At 34.3% G+C, this 17,309-nt stretch overlaps 1 protein-coding gene across 2 annotated transcripts in view; it reads right to left on the reverse strand.

The window, feature by feature from the left end:
* LOC149821379 (uncharacterized) overlaps window positions 1-12,254 on the reverse strand; it is a 32,338-nt gene extending 20,084 nt beyond the window's left edge. The window contains exons 1-2 of one of the 2 annotated variants that reach the window (XM_089982481.1): window positions 12,090-12,254; window positions 9,601-9,656 (exon numbers count right to left, since the gene is read on the reverse strand). In XM_089982481.1, the coding sequence (XP_089838607.1) occupies window positions 9,601-9,656; window positions 12,090-12,135 (102 nt within the window). In that variant the 5' untranslated portion in view covers window positions 12,136-12,254. The remainder of the gene's footprint in view (window positions 1-9,600; window positions 9,657-12,089) is intronic. The other variant, XM_089982482.1, reaches the window with a different exon arrangement.
* Window positions 12,255-17,309: the final 5,055 nt, after the last annotated feature.

Genomic DNA, 17,309 nt, shown 5'->3' on the forward strand with positions numbered 1-17,309 from the left:
TTCAAAAGTATGGAGAAATTGATGGAGATGTAAATCATAGGATAAAGGTTGGGTGGATAAAATGGAAAAGTGCAACTGGAGTGTTGTGCGATCGTAGAATGCCATTACGGTTGAAGGAAAAGTTTTATAGGATGACAATTAGGCCCGCTTTACTATATGGTACGGAATGTTGGGCTGCCAAGAGACATCATATTCAAAAAATGAGTGCAGCTTAGATGCGTATGCTTAGATGGATGTGTGGAAATACAATAAAAGACAAGATTCGAAACGAGGAGACACGTAAGAAGGTAGGCGTTGCATCTATTGAAAATAAGATGAGAGAGAATCGTTTACGGTGGTTTGGACATATTCGGTGAAGGCCTAATGATGCTCCAGTTAGAAGGATGGAGAAATGAGAAAATATATTAGTTAAAAGAGATCGGGGTAGGCCTAAGAAGACTTAGATGGAGATGATAGGAAAGGATATGAATGCTTTGAACCTCACCGAGGACATGGCATTGGATAGAAATGATTGGAGGAGAAGGATTCATGTGGAAGACCCAGAATGATTTTCTTTTTTGGTTCATATCGCCGACCCCAATTGTTTTGGGATGAAGGCATAGTTGTTGTTGTTGTAGGTCGGGGTAGGACTAAGAAGACTTGGATGGAAATGATAGGAAAGGATATGAATGCTTTGAACCTCACTGAGGACATGGCATTGGATAGAAATGATTGGAGAAGGATTCATGTGGAAGACCCAAAATGATTTTCTTTTTTGGTTCATATCGCTGACCCCAATTGTTTTGGGATGAAGGTGTAGTTGTTGTTGTTGTTGTTGTTGTTATTATTATTATTATATATATATCTTTTCCTTTTATTATTTTTCCTTTTTCTTATTTTTTTTTAATGTCGAGTTTGATTTGAACTATGTCACAGGGATTCAGCTAGCAGGGTGCCGCACCCCCGTCAACGTGACTCGACGTGGGTGCGGGTGCGATACCGAGTGCAGTCAACCCGATCATGGGTGCGTTGACCGCACCCAGGATCATTTAGGTCCATTTTTTTTATTTTATTTTTTTAAAAAAAATTGCCCTATGAAATGGGCTGCGGAATTTTAAAAAAAAATTCTGCTGACAGCTGCTGCTCTTGTTTTATAAAGGGGCACTTTTAAAACCATCTAAAATTGAAGAGCCTTTTCAATCCAGATCCTTCTTTTTCTTAAAGGATTTTCTCTCTCCATAATAAATGATAATGATGGTGGTATCCTTGCTAGCTATTAGTATTCACTGTTCTCCTGACGAGATGGGTGCTCTAGCTGTAGCCTTGCTGGCTATTAGTATTCACTGTTCTCCTGACGAGATGGGTGCTCTAGCTGTAGCCTTGTGTAGACCTCTCTTTTCCACATGTCTAATCCAATAAATTTCTTTTAGCTGTCGTGCAGCTGTATATAAAATGAAATTTGAAGAATCCTATGGCGTGGCAGTGGAGTTGTAGGCCTCATGAAGACTCTCTCTCCAACAAACCACATCAAACTTTGCGCTTATATCTTTTTTCGTGAAGACCAGGGAGTTTCAGACATGATTGAATCATGACAGTCAGCAGAACACAGCAGGCTGTTTCGATCAGATTGCCAATCCTTTCGTTTCATCAATTTTGTCCCATTGCCTCAAAGTACACAACAAGCAGAACGTGGGTAATGAGTCTTCAAACAAACACACCAGCAAAAAAAATTGGACCCCCGACCCGCATCAGGGGAACCCCCGGACCCCCCTTTATATATATATATATATATATATATATATATATATATATATATATATATATATATATATATATTCACCCGGGTTTTTTGGAAGTGCCGAATCCCCGCACCCACACCCATGTGACATGGGATTTGAACTAGATACATAATATAGTCAAGTTCCAAATAGGAACTTGACTATAATATAGCCGTTGGACTAGGGTCCAACGACTCTAAGGAGAGCTCAAAATGAGCTCTCCTCCTCTTCCATTTTGTATAAGTAGGGGTGTTCCCCCTCAACATTGTAAGCAATGCTTCTTAAGCATTTTTGTGTTTGAAATAAAGTATTATTATTTTTAGAGTGTTCTTTCATTTATACCCTTTTATGGGTTGTGCTTGTAGTGTCTCCAATAGACACCCTTTGTAAGTTGTTCATGCATTTGTGGAAGACCACTATTTCATTAGCACCCCCACGTGATATCATATATTGCAGAAATATTAAAAAAACCAGTCTCATCACATAGCCTTATAGTAACATCATGATACAATTTTGGACAGCATACCAGATACAACATGCACTTACAATCCCAGTTATGTGACTTTAATTTATACGCTTTAGTAATTTAACACTTCCTTACCACTTAATCTTCTTCCCTTTCTTTCTCAATTCTTTATCTCCAAAGCTTGTAGTTTCATACCATTTGACCTCATGTTCTCTTTCTATTATGTTTTTATTATCTACTTTATGTTTTTCAACCCTCTTGTTACATTCCGAGCCCACGGGGTTCGAACTAGATCCAAACAGGGTAAACATAAAACATGTTTAGTTGGGCTCTGATAGGTTTTACTAAAACATTTGGTTATCTAAAATGGCTAAGCAGAAAAATCCCAAATTTTCAGGGATTGATGTAGACACGTCTGGGAAGGTCTGGTTAAAATTTGAGGATCTAACTCTATGGGGTTTGGGTTTTATGAAGTCTAGATCAGGAAATCGGGATTCATGACAAGTCTGGGTTTCAGGTTTGGCAGGGTTCGGAAAATAGGTTTGTTCTCCTAACTAGGTTAGAGTTTGGGGCTGAATTTTAGCAGAGAGGCTAAGGACGTGTAGAGGGAGTTGTGATTCAAATTTGAGAACCAAACTCGTTTTGGTTAGGAAAATCCGACTGTTCAAAGCCAGTTTAGATTTTGCGTTTATCAAGAGGCTAAAACTGAGCCTTAACTAGGTTTACACGGTTTGGGAGACTTCATGGATAGGTTGGGGCTTAAGACAAAGACTGGGACCACTTACTGGACTTAGGTAGGCTTATTGGAGATGGTCTATGAAGGTTGACATGGCTGGGCTAGGCTTGAACTGCACGGAACACACGACTGCAACCAGTAAGCTTGAGTCCACCAAACGGGCTTGGTGCACCATGGAGATGGAGGGTCTTGGCCGCAACCTTGGTCCTCTTATGATGAACAGACCCAGTAGGGATCAACCACCACACTTGAGTAAGGTTTGGACCTTACTGAAAAGATAGACGAGTTAAGGGAAGGGACTCGCAACAAGGTCAAAGAAGGGACCCGATCAGATGAAGGCCTAGGGGAGGCTATGGGAAGAGAGGGTCATGCCAAAGGGAAGAGAAAGACGGATTTGAGATAGAGAGAGAGAGAGAGCTTCAACTCCTTTTCATATATTTTTTCATATTCAGCTTACAAAATGGAGCTTCTATTTATGAGCTCAAGGGGGCTCATAAAGCCATCACCCATTACAAGATTTCATAAAAGCAAATTGAAAATTCTAAGAGTCTTTTTCAAAAATAGGTAAAACCTCCTTGGCTTAGAGGTAACACCTAAGAGGCCTCATAACCATCTTGCATGGCCATCTAGGCACCTCCCAAGGGGAAGTCGACATCTAGGTGGGCCCCACTAGGGCCATCCGGCCCCTCAGCTCCGGATCTACTTGTACTGATCCACTCTGCTGTTTGCTCCGCTCCATGCCCGATCCATCCAAGGCCGTTGGGTTGGGTCCCTTCTTGCTCTGCTCCATAGAATGTCATAGTGGATCTAGTTTCAATTGGATCCGTATCACCTCTCATTCCAAGGAGTTGTTCACATAATAAAACATTTACCTACATATCCAAATTCACACCTCTTGCTACATCATTTATTAATTTTGAATTACCCCACATATGTTTTATCATTACTCACTAAAAGTGTTATGCACCTAATTAGGCCTCATCCTTGCTAGTGTTTTAAGAGGTGATCGCCTCTACTGTTAAAATATGTTGATCCTTAAATGTACATATATATATTTATATATATATAAAGATACGTATACATATATATATATGTATACATATCTCTATTTATATACATATAAATATATATATTTTATCTTCCTAAAATACCCTCAAGGGTATTCTTGTAAATTAGCATTTTACGCATATTCCAATTGGAATATGCATTGTAATTTTTTGTTTTATTTTTATTTTTGTTTTTTATAATTTTGGAATTCGTACCACATTGGGGTCCTCCCAAAAGTGACGTTGGGAGCCCCCAACGGTCACAAATGTGACCGTTGGGGGCTCTCCAACGTCCCCTTTGGGAGCCCCCAAGGTGGTCCCTTTTCATGCTTATAAATAGGGGATTTCCCCTTTGTATTTGGCATTCTTGAGGGAGCTTATGCTCCATTGTAATGGGGTTTTTACCCCTTCTCCATTATTCTTCAATAATATGCAACTTATGACTTTATGTCATATTCCCTTTTTATGGGTTGTATGTGTTAGCACATTATGTGCTTATGTTGTTTCCCTTTAATGGGTATATTTGCACTCCACGTGCATAAGTATGGGTTCATTATTGAACCCAATGTATTCCAAGTCACTTTCTAACATGGTATCAGAGCAAGGTCATGGTAGGGTTGTCCTTTGGTGCAACGGAAAGCGTGTCGCTCAAGAAATGGTGAAGTATTCATTGCTCTTCCTTTTTTGCTTTGAAGTTATTCGGTATGTATCCCTTTTCTTAAAATATTATGCATTTGAAAATATGTTTCTTGCATATAGTTTGTTCGTTTAATGGTTATGATAGTTGAATTATGTCTTTTCTCATTTCGTGTGCTCGTATATTTTAAAATTATTTCCCTTAAATTTGGTGAACTCGTTTGTTGTTTAAATATATAATTTGTGTTTATCGAACCACTCATTGCATATAATAGCAATTTATGTTTTTTAAAATTACCTTCAATTATGTGAGATTTATAATTCTTACATGACTATCTCATGATTGACCTATAAGTTAATTTTTAAAATTATATATATGATTTCTTGTTAAAGTAATGATCTTTGCTTAAAATTTCTTAACTCTCATATGAACCCTAATTTGATTTGAGTTCCTCTTTTGATTATGAATTTTAGTGCATTTTTTTGAAAAAAAATTGATATAATCCTTATATGAAAATCTCTCACATCTAAAAAACTTTGTTGAATCCTAAAGTAGTTCTTGTTAATGATAACTTATAAGAACTCCTAAAAGTTTTTCAATGTTTCTTTTTTGAAAAATTGTTTATGATAAACCATTAGGAAATATTTTTTTAAAAGGAATTTCTCACACTACATAGGATGCATAGTTCATCTTTTGCATCCTTTTGGTATAAATGATTTCATTTTTCATCTTTATAAACTTGTTGGTTTGTATTTTTCATAAGGTTTCGAAACCTCTTAATAATATCTTTTAAAAAAAAAATGCCTACATTGACCATAATATGGTTTTCTTTGTCCTCAATTGCAATTGTTAAAGTTTGAGAATTTCAAGCATTGCTCTTTTTATAAAGTGCATACTTGCTCACTTTTGTGTATTTTTGTGTTTTGTGCACATTTGTTTCTCAAATATTTGCGCTTGTATGCATTCCCTCTTCTTTTTATGAAATACATGCCTTAGTGCATGTTTGTTTACACCTTGGTGTGTATTTGTTCAAGTATTGTATGAGTGCCTTCGTGCACATCTTTTATAAAGCCTTTTGTGCTCACATGTGTATTGTCTCTTCGTAAGACATTTTTGCATTATGGAGCCTTTATGCACATTTATTTTTGTGAAAAATATAATGAATTTAGATATTGAGTCCTTTTTAAATCATTGTAAGTGCTTTTAGCACTTTTAATGTTTCCGCATATCTCATCACAATCAAAGGTTTTTTAAAAATTGTTGTATGGGATTTAATCCCAAATTTATAAATTTTCAAGTGTTTTAAATATTCATTCCTTGAGTATTGTGTTAAAGCCTTCTTTGTGAACCATTACGGATCTTATGATTTCTTTGATTAAAAGCTTGATTGTCTTGATGAATTCCTTATGTTGTTGTGATTATTGCTTAATAAATCCTTTTTGGTATAAATGACTTGTTTGAAGATTAAGCATAATTTGTGTTTATGCAAAATTGTTGTTATAAAGCACATTATTGATTATTGGACCTTTTGATTCAATTTTTTAATCGGTCCTCTTTTCTTTGAAAAATGATTCCTTAAGTGTTTATTGCCTTTTTGTGGCATTTATATTTGTCCATCACATGTTATTTAATGCATCTTTTATTTGGCCTTATTATTGTTATATTAGAGATGTTTGTTGAGGTGAGTTATGGGCACCTCGTGTTATATCATTTTAGTTTGTCCACCTTCCATATTATAGATGATTGTTGAGGTGAGTTATGGGCACCTTGGGACTCTAAAATGATTTGTTGTATGATCTCTAATTATGAGTGTCACTCATTTTTTCTCTTGTGGCCATTGATATTATGGATGCTTCTATGTAAATGTGATGGACATATAGTGTTTTAAAACCTTAAATGTTTTAAGGTATATTAAAAATCAAGGGTTTTGGGATTATTGCCCAACCTTTTCTTGTTTATGAATCTTATGAGTGCATTTGCACATTTATGATTTTGTGTTCTTGTGATTTTGCACAAGTATTCTAAGTGTTCTTGGTGTGTGTATGTTCACACATTTGTTTTCAAGAATTTTATTTTATCGATTATAGTATCTTGTTGAAGATATTTTTTACATGCATGTTATTGTTATGAGAATTCATTTTAAAAGGAGTATTGTTTTATTCGAGGTTTATTTTCATTACAAGTTTATTGCCTCAAAAGTCTTTTCCTTTTATGCCCATTATCTAAGTGTCATCATATGTAGACAAGAATTTTATTACACCTTCGTGTGTTTTTAGCCCTTTGTTGGCTTTTGCTCTCTTGGTCTAGTAGCTGAACACACTTGTCTTGAGTGTTTTCATATGTAGACAAGGCACGTTGATTCACACCATGGTGTGCGATTTTTAACCTATGTTGGCGTTTGTGTCCTTGTTCTAGTCGCTTAAGATGTATGCCCATGGTTGGCTTATTTCACTCATTTCAAGTGCTATCATATGTAGACAAGAGATGTATTATGTTTTAGCCCATGGTTGGCTTATTACTCTTGTTCTAGTAGCTGAACATACTTGGTTTTAAGTGTATTTTTTACGTAGACAAGAGATACTTTTTAGTCCATGTTGGCATGTATTCTCTTGTTCTTGTCGTAGATGCACTTATTTCAAGTATTATTATATGTAGACAAAAGGTTCTTTTACAAACCTTTGTGTGTGTCTTTGGCCTTTAATGGCTTTATATTCTTGATCTAGTAGCTTATACACTTGATTTATGGGTTTTGGAGGACTAATGAGGTAATTGTTTGTAATGGATGAACTATTGTTGAAATTTGCAAAATTTCATTCATGACTTGTGTTTTTCAAGCAAATCATATTTTTAATATGCATATCAAGTTGATTTCTTAGCATTTAATCTATATATTAAGTGCTTATGGTTTTTGCCACCCTTATATGCAAAATGTGGATTTTGTCAATTAAGTATGACTTTCATAAATGATTTTAAAACCTTGTGAACTCTTGAGTTTATTTTGCCTAAAGTATGCTTGGAAACTTCGTTTCTCTTGTTTGAGACTTCATTACATGTTTAAAGCATGATCATTAATAAGTTCTTTGAGTATTAATTCATTTAATGATAAGTATATGCATATGCTCTTTATGGCCTTTTTTGGGCTCTCATTCAATAAAGCACATGTATTTTATGCCTCTTCGTAGGCTTCTTGTGGTATCCCTTCGTGGATCATTTTGTTATTCCCCATTATGGGGTTATATTTGTCCAATGTTGGACCTTATGAATGCATTATGCATTCTTGCAATTTATTTTTGCATAATTTGCTTCCGCTCAGTTTGTTTTAACATGATGTATGATGTTGAAACTTTAAATGTCATTTCTGCATAATTTGCAAAATTTCTAACATAGGTCATCCATAATTATGCTAGTTAGAAATGTTCCATTTGAATAAAAGTACAAAGATTTGTTTTACTTGTTTCTTTGTTGTTATTTCACAGGATCTTGGAGATAGGACAAAGAGAAGTACCCTGGATAGTTCGGGAAATTTGAAGACAATAGGAGGAAGGCCTTTTCAAGTTCCATTGCATCCTTGCCGGAGCCTCTTGGAGTCTTGCCCTTTGTTCAATCTTTTCGTTTCCCCGCAAAGATTGAGGGGGGGTGTTAAAATATGTTGATCCTTAAATGTACATATATATATTTATATATATATATATATAAAGATACGTATACATATATATATGTATACATATCTCTATTTATATACATATAAATATATATATTTTATCTTCCTAAAATACCCTCAAGGGTATTCTTGTAAATTAGCATTTTACGCATATTCCAATTGGAATATGCATTGTAATTTTTTGTTTTATTTTTATTTTTGTTTTTTATAATTTTGGAATTCGTACCACATTGGGGTCCTCCCAAAAGTGACGTTGGGAGCCCCCAACGGTCACAAATGTGACCGTTGGGGGCTCTCCAACGTCCCCTTTGGGAGCCCCCAAGGTGGTCCCTTTTCATGCTTATAAATAGGGGATTTCCCCTTTGTATTTGGCATTCTTGAGGGAGCTTATGCTCCATTGTAATGGGGTTTTTACCCCTTCTCCATTATTCTTCAATGATATGCAACTTATGACTTTATGTCATATTCCCTTTTTATGGGTTGTATGTGTTAGCACATTATGTGCTTATGTTGTTTCCCTTTAATGGGTATATTTGCACTCCACGTGCATAAGTATGGGTTCATTATTGAACCCAATGTATTCCAAGTCACTTTCTAACATCTACTCCTCAAGGTTTGCTTCTAGGAATTTTCAGGACAAAGCACTGCATTTTGGAAACAAAAATGTTCTCACCTATAGAGATGGTCACATAGTTCTTAATAACAATTTGACTGACCATAAGTATCCTAACTACAATTTTGCCCCTTCTTACAAAAATGTTACTATTTGATTTTATTTTTGCTCCAACTCAATTTTAAGTAACTTCAAAGCTTTTTATATCATCATTGTCATCATCATCATTAAAAAATTGCACTTTGGTGCCAAGGTTTACGTCTTAGCATGCCTTCAGGGTTATGCTTTGTGTCAAATGATTCATACCATATCTCCTCACCTTTTCCCTTTACCTGGATTCTTATATTAATATTCAACATCTTTCTTTTTTAACCACCTTTCTCTCTCACATACATATAACCATTATTAGTACAGTGTGGACTACAATTTTAGTGGACCATCGTGGGCCTAACACACTAGACAGAAGAGTAAAAACACATGCACAGTATATCAGCTATATAGCTAAGAAACAACTTTTTAAGTGCTTCTGCAATATACAATTAAATGAAAATCTTACCTCTATTTCATAAACTAAACATCATGAATTAAATTATTCTTGTAAACTAAACAACGTTAATTCAATCAGTATTGTAAGCTAACATACAATTCTATAGAAATTCAGAAACAATGATTGCATTCACTCACTTGTCCTACAGCCAGAAGTGAACAAGCCGGAGGAAGTGCATGACCAGAATTTGCACCTTGTACACAAAAAATTTCAGTCAGAACCATGCATTATAAACCTAGAGGAATAAAAATAACACGAGAATGCTAAAGACAGTCCTTGTCAACCCAAATTCATGGGTAAAGTTTGAAAAAATGGGTCAAATCCACACGAAGAACCATACTGATAAGAGTGCAAAATTCACTTCAGCATGACTTGATTGACTCAATCGGGTGGACATGTTTGAAAAGCAACAACTTGACCAGCTTTGTCAACATAAATGTTTATAAAACATGAAACGCACTGCACTCTGCATGTCATGTGTACACATGTGCACATATGAATGCTGATGCATGTAGGACATTCCACCCCATGGTTGATTAAGGAGATGCCAGCGAATCCCAGTATCCCATTCAATGGCAAGCTATTAACAACCCTGGGCATTTCCATGGTTCTCACAGTTGCAATGTAAGAAATGTCTTAGCTCATAAGTTTCCAGGAACATGTTAAGGCTCCAACCAGGAATCAGCACTAGAGAGAAAACTGGTCGCTAGATATCATAGAAAACAGAAGAAGAGGCCATATGGAAAATCCTCAGAAACTTCCATTCTAGAGGCAATTTCTGGATGCTGATTCAGTAAAGTAACAAAGACAAAGTTCCTGCTGATTCCATGTCAATCCTCGATACCTGCTGCTTTCCCTACCCTCAAAAGAGTACAGGAGAGTGTTTGATAAAAAAATTCACCCGAATGCCCCAAAAGACCCCATAACTCTTCTCCCACACACACTATCAAACTATTTTATTCTCTACACTATTTTTGTAAAAATCTTAGAGGAGACAACAAGAGTATAAGGGAAAACTAGAGTTCCATGAGATTTTGGAAAGGGAAAACAATAATCTATTTGGACTCTCGAAACTCTGGTAAGATCACATGTAGTTTTACTGAAGCAATATATTGTGACAACATCACAACCTCCCATAAGTATCAGTCATGGGGTGGTTGTCACATATACAATTGTTTGTTATACAAAAGAATTTGATCATATTCATAATTCACCACCACTAAGGCACTGACATTCTTTTTCAGATTGCACCTCATTTCTCCCTTTGCTTTGTTATAAAAGGATTTCATATGTCCGATACCATAGTCACAAACCTTGTTTTTGAGATTTTTCTCAGCAAGGAAAATATAAAAAGTGCTACACTCAGTTGTATCCTTGAGGTAGCATTGCATGATGGTCCAATTGTAAGACGCAATGGGCAAAAAATCAACTATTTAAAGGGCAACAATTTCCATATCGAACAATTCTACTTCCAAATGGAGCCAAGTAATCTTTCAGCGGTTTCATCTCCTCAACTTTCCTTCAAAGACCACTTCTTTAATAAACAAGTAACAAAATACAATATAAATGGATGAATTCTATTCTACTTAACAGCACCTCTAGAGCAAAACAACTCAAAACTCTTAAACATCATAATGGAAGCTACCACAATAGAATGAAACCTGAAAACCTAATGGGCATATAAGCCCCAGAAAAAAGAAAAACAAAAAAAACTGAAAACTTCAAACATCCCAATGGAGGCTACCACAACACAATCAAACATGAATAGCTAATGGCACAGCACAAAAAAAGCTGAAAACTTCAAAAATCCCACCGAAGACTACTAAAGCACCTAATGAAGTGAAATTAGCCAATGAATACCTCTCAAACCATAATACTGCAACTTCGTCAATCCCAATGAAGGCTCCCACAATCCGATCAAAAGCAAATTAGCTCATGCTTCCATCGTACAGCAAACAATTAACTTCAAATCCCAAATGGAAGCTACCATAGCGTACAAAGATAACGATCGCGACCAAGATCATAAAACCCTTAAGCAAAAGAAATAAAACTACCACAATCAACTCAGCTACATATTTCAACGCCAACAAACGGATGAAGAGACTAAGCTCGATTCCACGAAGGCACACACAGTATGACAAATACCAAATTAGTAACAAACGAGAATCAAATTTTCACTAAAGGCAACAACAATCTAAAGAAGCCTAAAATATCCACAACCCAACTTCGCTAGAACTCCACAAAGGCTCACGCAGTATGACAAAGACCAAATTAGACTCTCTCCAACCAAACAAACGAGCATCAAATGTCCACTAAAGGCAACCACAATATAAAGAATCCAAAAACACCCACATCCGAATTCACAAGAAATGTTGAATTCTCTGGGGTCTTGTTGGTAAAAGCTCCATCTTTTCCCTCAATCGTTCGCTCAAAGCCATAAGAGCAATTGATCACAAGTCAGAGACGGGAATTTCGAATTGGGGTTCGTTCAAAAGATCGAATTCAGAAATTGGCCGCACAAATCAGTGTGGAAGAGCCACATATACCACAGATGAAAATTGATAACAGTGAACCCTATGAATTGAATCAATAGACGCCCCAGAGAACTCTAAAGAGATCGAATTACCTGAAACTTGCGCGAGAGGCAAATTCTCCACCACTCTGACCGGCATTCTCAAATCCGAACTCCTCTCGTTCCCCTCCCTCCCTTTCTTTACGACTCCCTTTTGCGCCTAAATTTTTGCCCTACCCCCAAGATAAAAGAAAAAAAAAATCACGTCTCGGAAACTCCAAATCGTCAGCTTGGGGTGAAAAGATCATCTTCGGGGACAGGCCTGCCAGTTGTGGAGCCCAAGGCTTGATGGAGGGCAATATTAATGCACTACTCCTGTTTGGGGCTGTCAACGGGTCCTGTTTTTATGGGTACCAAACTCGACCGAACGCGAATTCCCGAGTATGGACATGTAAAGTGCAGACCTGAATAACCCGAGTTTGGGTCATGATTTTTGTCGGGTCCTGACTCAACTCTGTTTTTTTGCCAGGTACCCGAGTTGATCCGAGTATTTTATATATTTTTAATAAAAATAAATTTCTAGAATGATGCGAATCTGGGTTTGGGATTCTATTTTTATGACCCGACAAAACCCCAACTGAACATAGTTATTAGTTATATGGGTGGGGCCGGGTCAACCTTGACTTGGCTCTAACCTGACCTATTGACAGCCTTAGTTGAGTTCAACCAACTAGGGATGTCAATGGATACAACTATATTTGATAACCAACCAAATTTGACTTGGTTTAGTTGGACTCTGGAAGCCCAAACCACATTTGATTATAATTGTTGGAGTTTTGGCTCAAAACTATTTGTATTTATTAAACATTATCTTACATTTAACTAAGTTAGTGGAGCTCATTTATTCCTATAAGTTTAGTATCATGGTGAAGAGTGTAAGAACTTTACTCGGCTTTATATAGTAAGATTGCCTTAACGGGCAATGCTCTTGTGGGGTATATCAATTTGAACCTTGAATTTTGATTTTTGATTTGGCTTTTGTAGAGGCTTGTTCAAAAATTGAAATTTAGGAACATTTTCATCATTAATCAAATTGTCAAGGGCAGCATGATAATTTATCAATCCAATAGCATTTTTCGATAAAATCCTGAACTATATAAGGTCAAAATAGAAAATTTTCTTCTGAGGATATTTTCAATGAATTAATAAATTTGTTAGGAACAAAAATGATAATTTACCACCATAGTGGCAGGCCCAGTAATTTTTTGAACTATAGAAGGGCAATAAAGTATCTTCTAAATTCCCATATGCCATTTCTGAAAGATGGGATTTGAATTAGGGCAAAACTAGTATAAAAATTTTAAAAATTAAATAAAATATAGTATTTTATATTATTTTATTCCAGAAACCATGATTTTGGAAAACCACTGGCCAAAAAACAATGGCAGTTATGGTTTTTCCAAAACCATGAGTTGGTATATGTCACCTCACAGTGAGGAAGTAATACCCAACCCTCTTCTCTCTCTGATAAATGTTAAAAAAAATAATAAAATAATAAAATATAACAAGTGTCATAAAAAAATATGTTTCAATCAACTCAAGTGACATTTGTCACTTAAGTAGGGCCCACAAGGGGGGGGGGCACCCCCACTCTCTCACCCCAAGTTCTGAAGACCTCTCTCTCTCCTACTTTCTCTCTCTAACGTTGATTCTCTCTCTAGTTTTTAAGCCTAAACCTCTATTGAATATCATATTTTTTCTGAGAAACCCCTTCTAGCCTCTTCTCTCTCTTTAGATGAGATTCATTCCTTCGTAAGAGTTTCAACGAGTTAGATCCAGCCTCGGGAGTGTTGCCTGCATGAGTTCTACTAAATCTAGCAAAAAAATCAAGTTTTGACCATAAAAGCGCTGCCTGATTTTTATAAATCAGGTTAATACTCAAATTCTTCTTTTGGATTCAAATTCGTAATTGTACGACCTCCTATTCTCTCTCTCTGAACCTTAGGATTTCTCTCTTTGAATTTAAATTTTGGCAATTTTGCCAAAATTTAATCCAACTCTGCTTTTATGCAGGGGAAGTTCTGTTCAATTTTTTTTTAATATTTTTAAGTATTCAGAACTACTATAACAGTAGTTTTGGCAAAATTTTCCTAAAATATTTTCAAAAACTAGAGTTTTTATAGTAAGAGTTCCGTTGAAATTATTTTAAAGATTTTTGAAAAGTAGAATTAGTATAACAGTAATTCTAGAAAAATTTTCTAAATGATTTTTGAAAATTTTGATTATTTTAATCAGAATTCTAGCAAAAGATTTCCTGATATTTCAAAAAAATTGAAATTTTTTAGTAGAAATTATATCAAAATTTTTAAAGTTATTTCAGAAAAAATCAATTTTTATAAACGAAATTCTATCAAAATTTTCAAAATCCTTTTTAAATACCTGAGTCAAATTTTTTGAAAAAACTTCATAAAAATAGTTGTGACGCAAAGTCATGTTCGATTTTTTATAACTCGAATTCAAGTTCCAACCCTTTTTCGAACATTTAAGTTATTACAGAAAAAACTTTGTAAAATTTTTATAAAAAATGTTAAGATCATTTCTAAATAATTTTTAGATTTTTAGTAATTCTTTAAAAAGATATTTCTTTAAATTTATAGGGAAAATACTACCCAAAATTTAATATAAAAATATTATCTAATATAATAAATTTTATCAAATTAAATCAAAGCATGAGCGCTTTATCCTATTCTTCCTCATTTTATAAAAAATCAAGGTAAGTTATTTTATCATAATCTTATATTTTTTATATTAGACATGTTTTTGATACATGCATGATTATTTAAATTTGATTTATGATCAAATATAAATTTGAATATTTGCATAAATTAAATACCTATTTTGAATGACAAGATTTCAAATCTTATGATTTTGAATCAAACTTTAATAAGTATTATGGTCAAGACTTTGATGATTTTCAATTTTGATAAAAAGAAGAATTTTGTGTAACATGTTGATTTTTGAAAGGTTTTATTATGTAGACTTTTTAAATAAAAAAAAGTGTAATAAGGTGCCCATTTGCTTTATGAGTCATGTATACACACAAACTTAATTTCTACCTTCACAGGCGAGTTCTTATTTTTATAGAGCAAAATTTTAGATTGGCTGGGCACATATGACCCTAGTGTTTTTTAAAATGAATGATTTGGCTATTGAGCCTAATTTTGAAAATATTAAAAATCCTATAAAAGAACCCTTCGGGCCCATTCAGGTTTAGCCTACCCTAGCAAGGGTAGTGATACAGCAAGGAGTGACATTGTTATGATGATGATTTTTTAGAGCGATAGATTCTCGGGGGCCTCCTATCACTCGAGTTGAGAAGGCTGAGGCCAAGGGGTCTCAGACTGCTGCAGTCAATGGATGTATTCGATTCTCTTCTATGCTCATCATTTGCAAGAATCTTCCCGGTCATTGATCGCTTGCTTGAGAGTTTGTTCTATTCAGTATCCGGGTAATTCACATTAGAATAATATACCCCAGAATGCTTAGTTTGAAAATGTAAAGGTCCTTCTTCGTATCAGGAGGATGTTATAATATCGAAACAAAGACCTTTTCTTTAACAGAATTTGATATGAAAATATACCTTGTTAATATTACACATAATCTGGTTTTAGATTATTTTAAGATTGTCATGCTTTAAATTGTTTTAAATTGCCATGTTTTTAAATTATTTTAAATTGCATAATTGTTCTTGGATATATGCATTTTAATTTTTAATTAATGAAATCATGCTTAATACTTGAATTATATGATTTTGATTAATAGCTTACCTGACTGTTATAAGTCTAAAGCTGTTTTATGGGGATTACAGGTTTAGATATGTAGTAGGCAATATTACAGTGGGTGTTGGACATGAGCGACATTTAAGAATCCAGATTTCCAAGATCTTTGGATTCATTTAGGATTTATTTTAAATTTAATCTTAAATATTTTAATTTCTAAACCTTATGAAAAGACTATACATATAATGTTGGTGTAAATTTATTGTTGCTCTTGTTGTGATTTATGAAATATGACATGCCTGAGATTTAAAGCCGGAAGCCAAAAGCCATTTTCGCTGCTTATTTGATTTTTTTTTTTTATGATTTTTTAAAGGTTTTAAAATTCTGAGATGTTACAGTTGGTATCGAAGCAGAGTTTTGGGAAATCTGGTTCGAGATCCATCATGCTTTCAACATCACGCTGTAAGTATTTGCTTAAATTATATTATGTTTTTATTTATTGAAATATAATTAAAAGATAAGGGAAAACATTCATGTCTAAGGCAAACCAGGATATTCATGTAGTATGGGATGCATGAATGGTGATGACTTTCTTATTCATTTAGAATAAATAACTTATATTTATATATATAAGATTCATTTACTTAATAATAATATTAGAATAGTGATTTTCCAACAATTGAGGGTAGTGTTGCTCAATGTTGATAAGCTTGAGGTTACGAAGTATATTAAAATAAAAATAATTTTCTTTATTTGGGCTCAATGTAAATTACTTTGACCATTAATATGAGTTCATGTTGTCAAATTTGAACTACATGATATGTGTTAATACAACAAAATCAATAGATGATGGTAAGTAGATATGTGATACCTATGTACTTTTCTGATTTGGAAGTTGATTCTAGAAGATTTACAAATCAAACTTCACTAAAATCAGAGTTATTTTGGATTTATTATGAATTTTGAAGAATTTATGAGTATTATAAGGATTTCTTGCCTGATTTGTAAACTTTCTATATGCTGATCTATTTCTGGGATTTTTCCTATTTGGATTGTATTGATCTCTTGATGTCAAGGTATATAAGACAATTCTTATATTGTTATGATTTGGATATCACCTGCTTATTAGAATTTTGAATTACTACATTTGTTGGAAGTATATTGATTAGATTCTGTGATATTATAGTTTTGAATTTGATGTGAGAATGAAGAAAGAAGGATCTATCCAACTAACTCTAGTAAAACATGATAGAACCAATTAAGTATGTTGATTAGATGATATTAGTGATTGATGACAGAGAATTGGGATAATAACTAGTTAGTTTTAGGTTAAAGATTGTGATATCTTTGTCTGATAAATGAAGAAATGAATTGAAACATGTTGGAATGAGATGAAATTGATTTATACAAAGAGAGAATCAATTGTGATGGATTATTAATGAACATGATATGATCTATGGTATCAGTCAACTATCTTTGAGTTAACCTTTATGTTGACTATCGTTGTGTGTATCATATTTTGGCTCAAACCCAAGTATCGTTATGATACTTGGTT

Source organism: Nuphar pumila, chromosome 12 (assembly GCF_984573655.1).
Source record: "Nuphar pumila chromosome 12, dmNupPumi1.hap1.1, whole genome shotgun sequence".
Taxonomy (NCBI): Eukaryota; Viridiplantae; Streptophyta; class Magnoliopsida; order Nymphaeales; family Nymphaeaceae; genus Nuphar; species Nuphar pumila.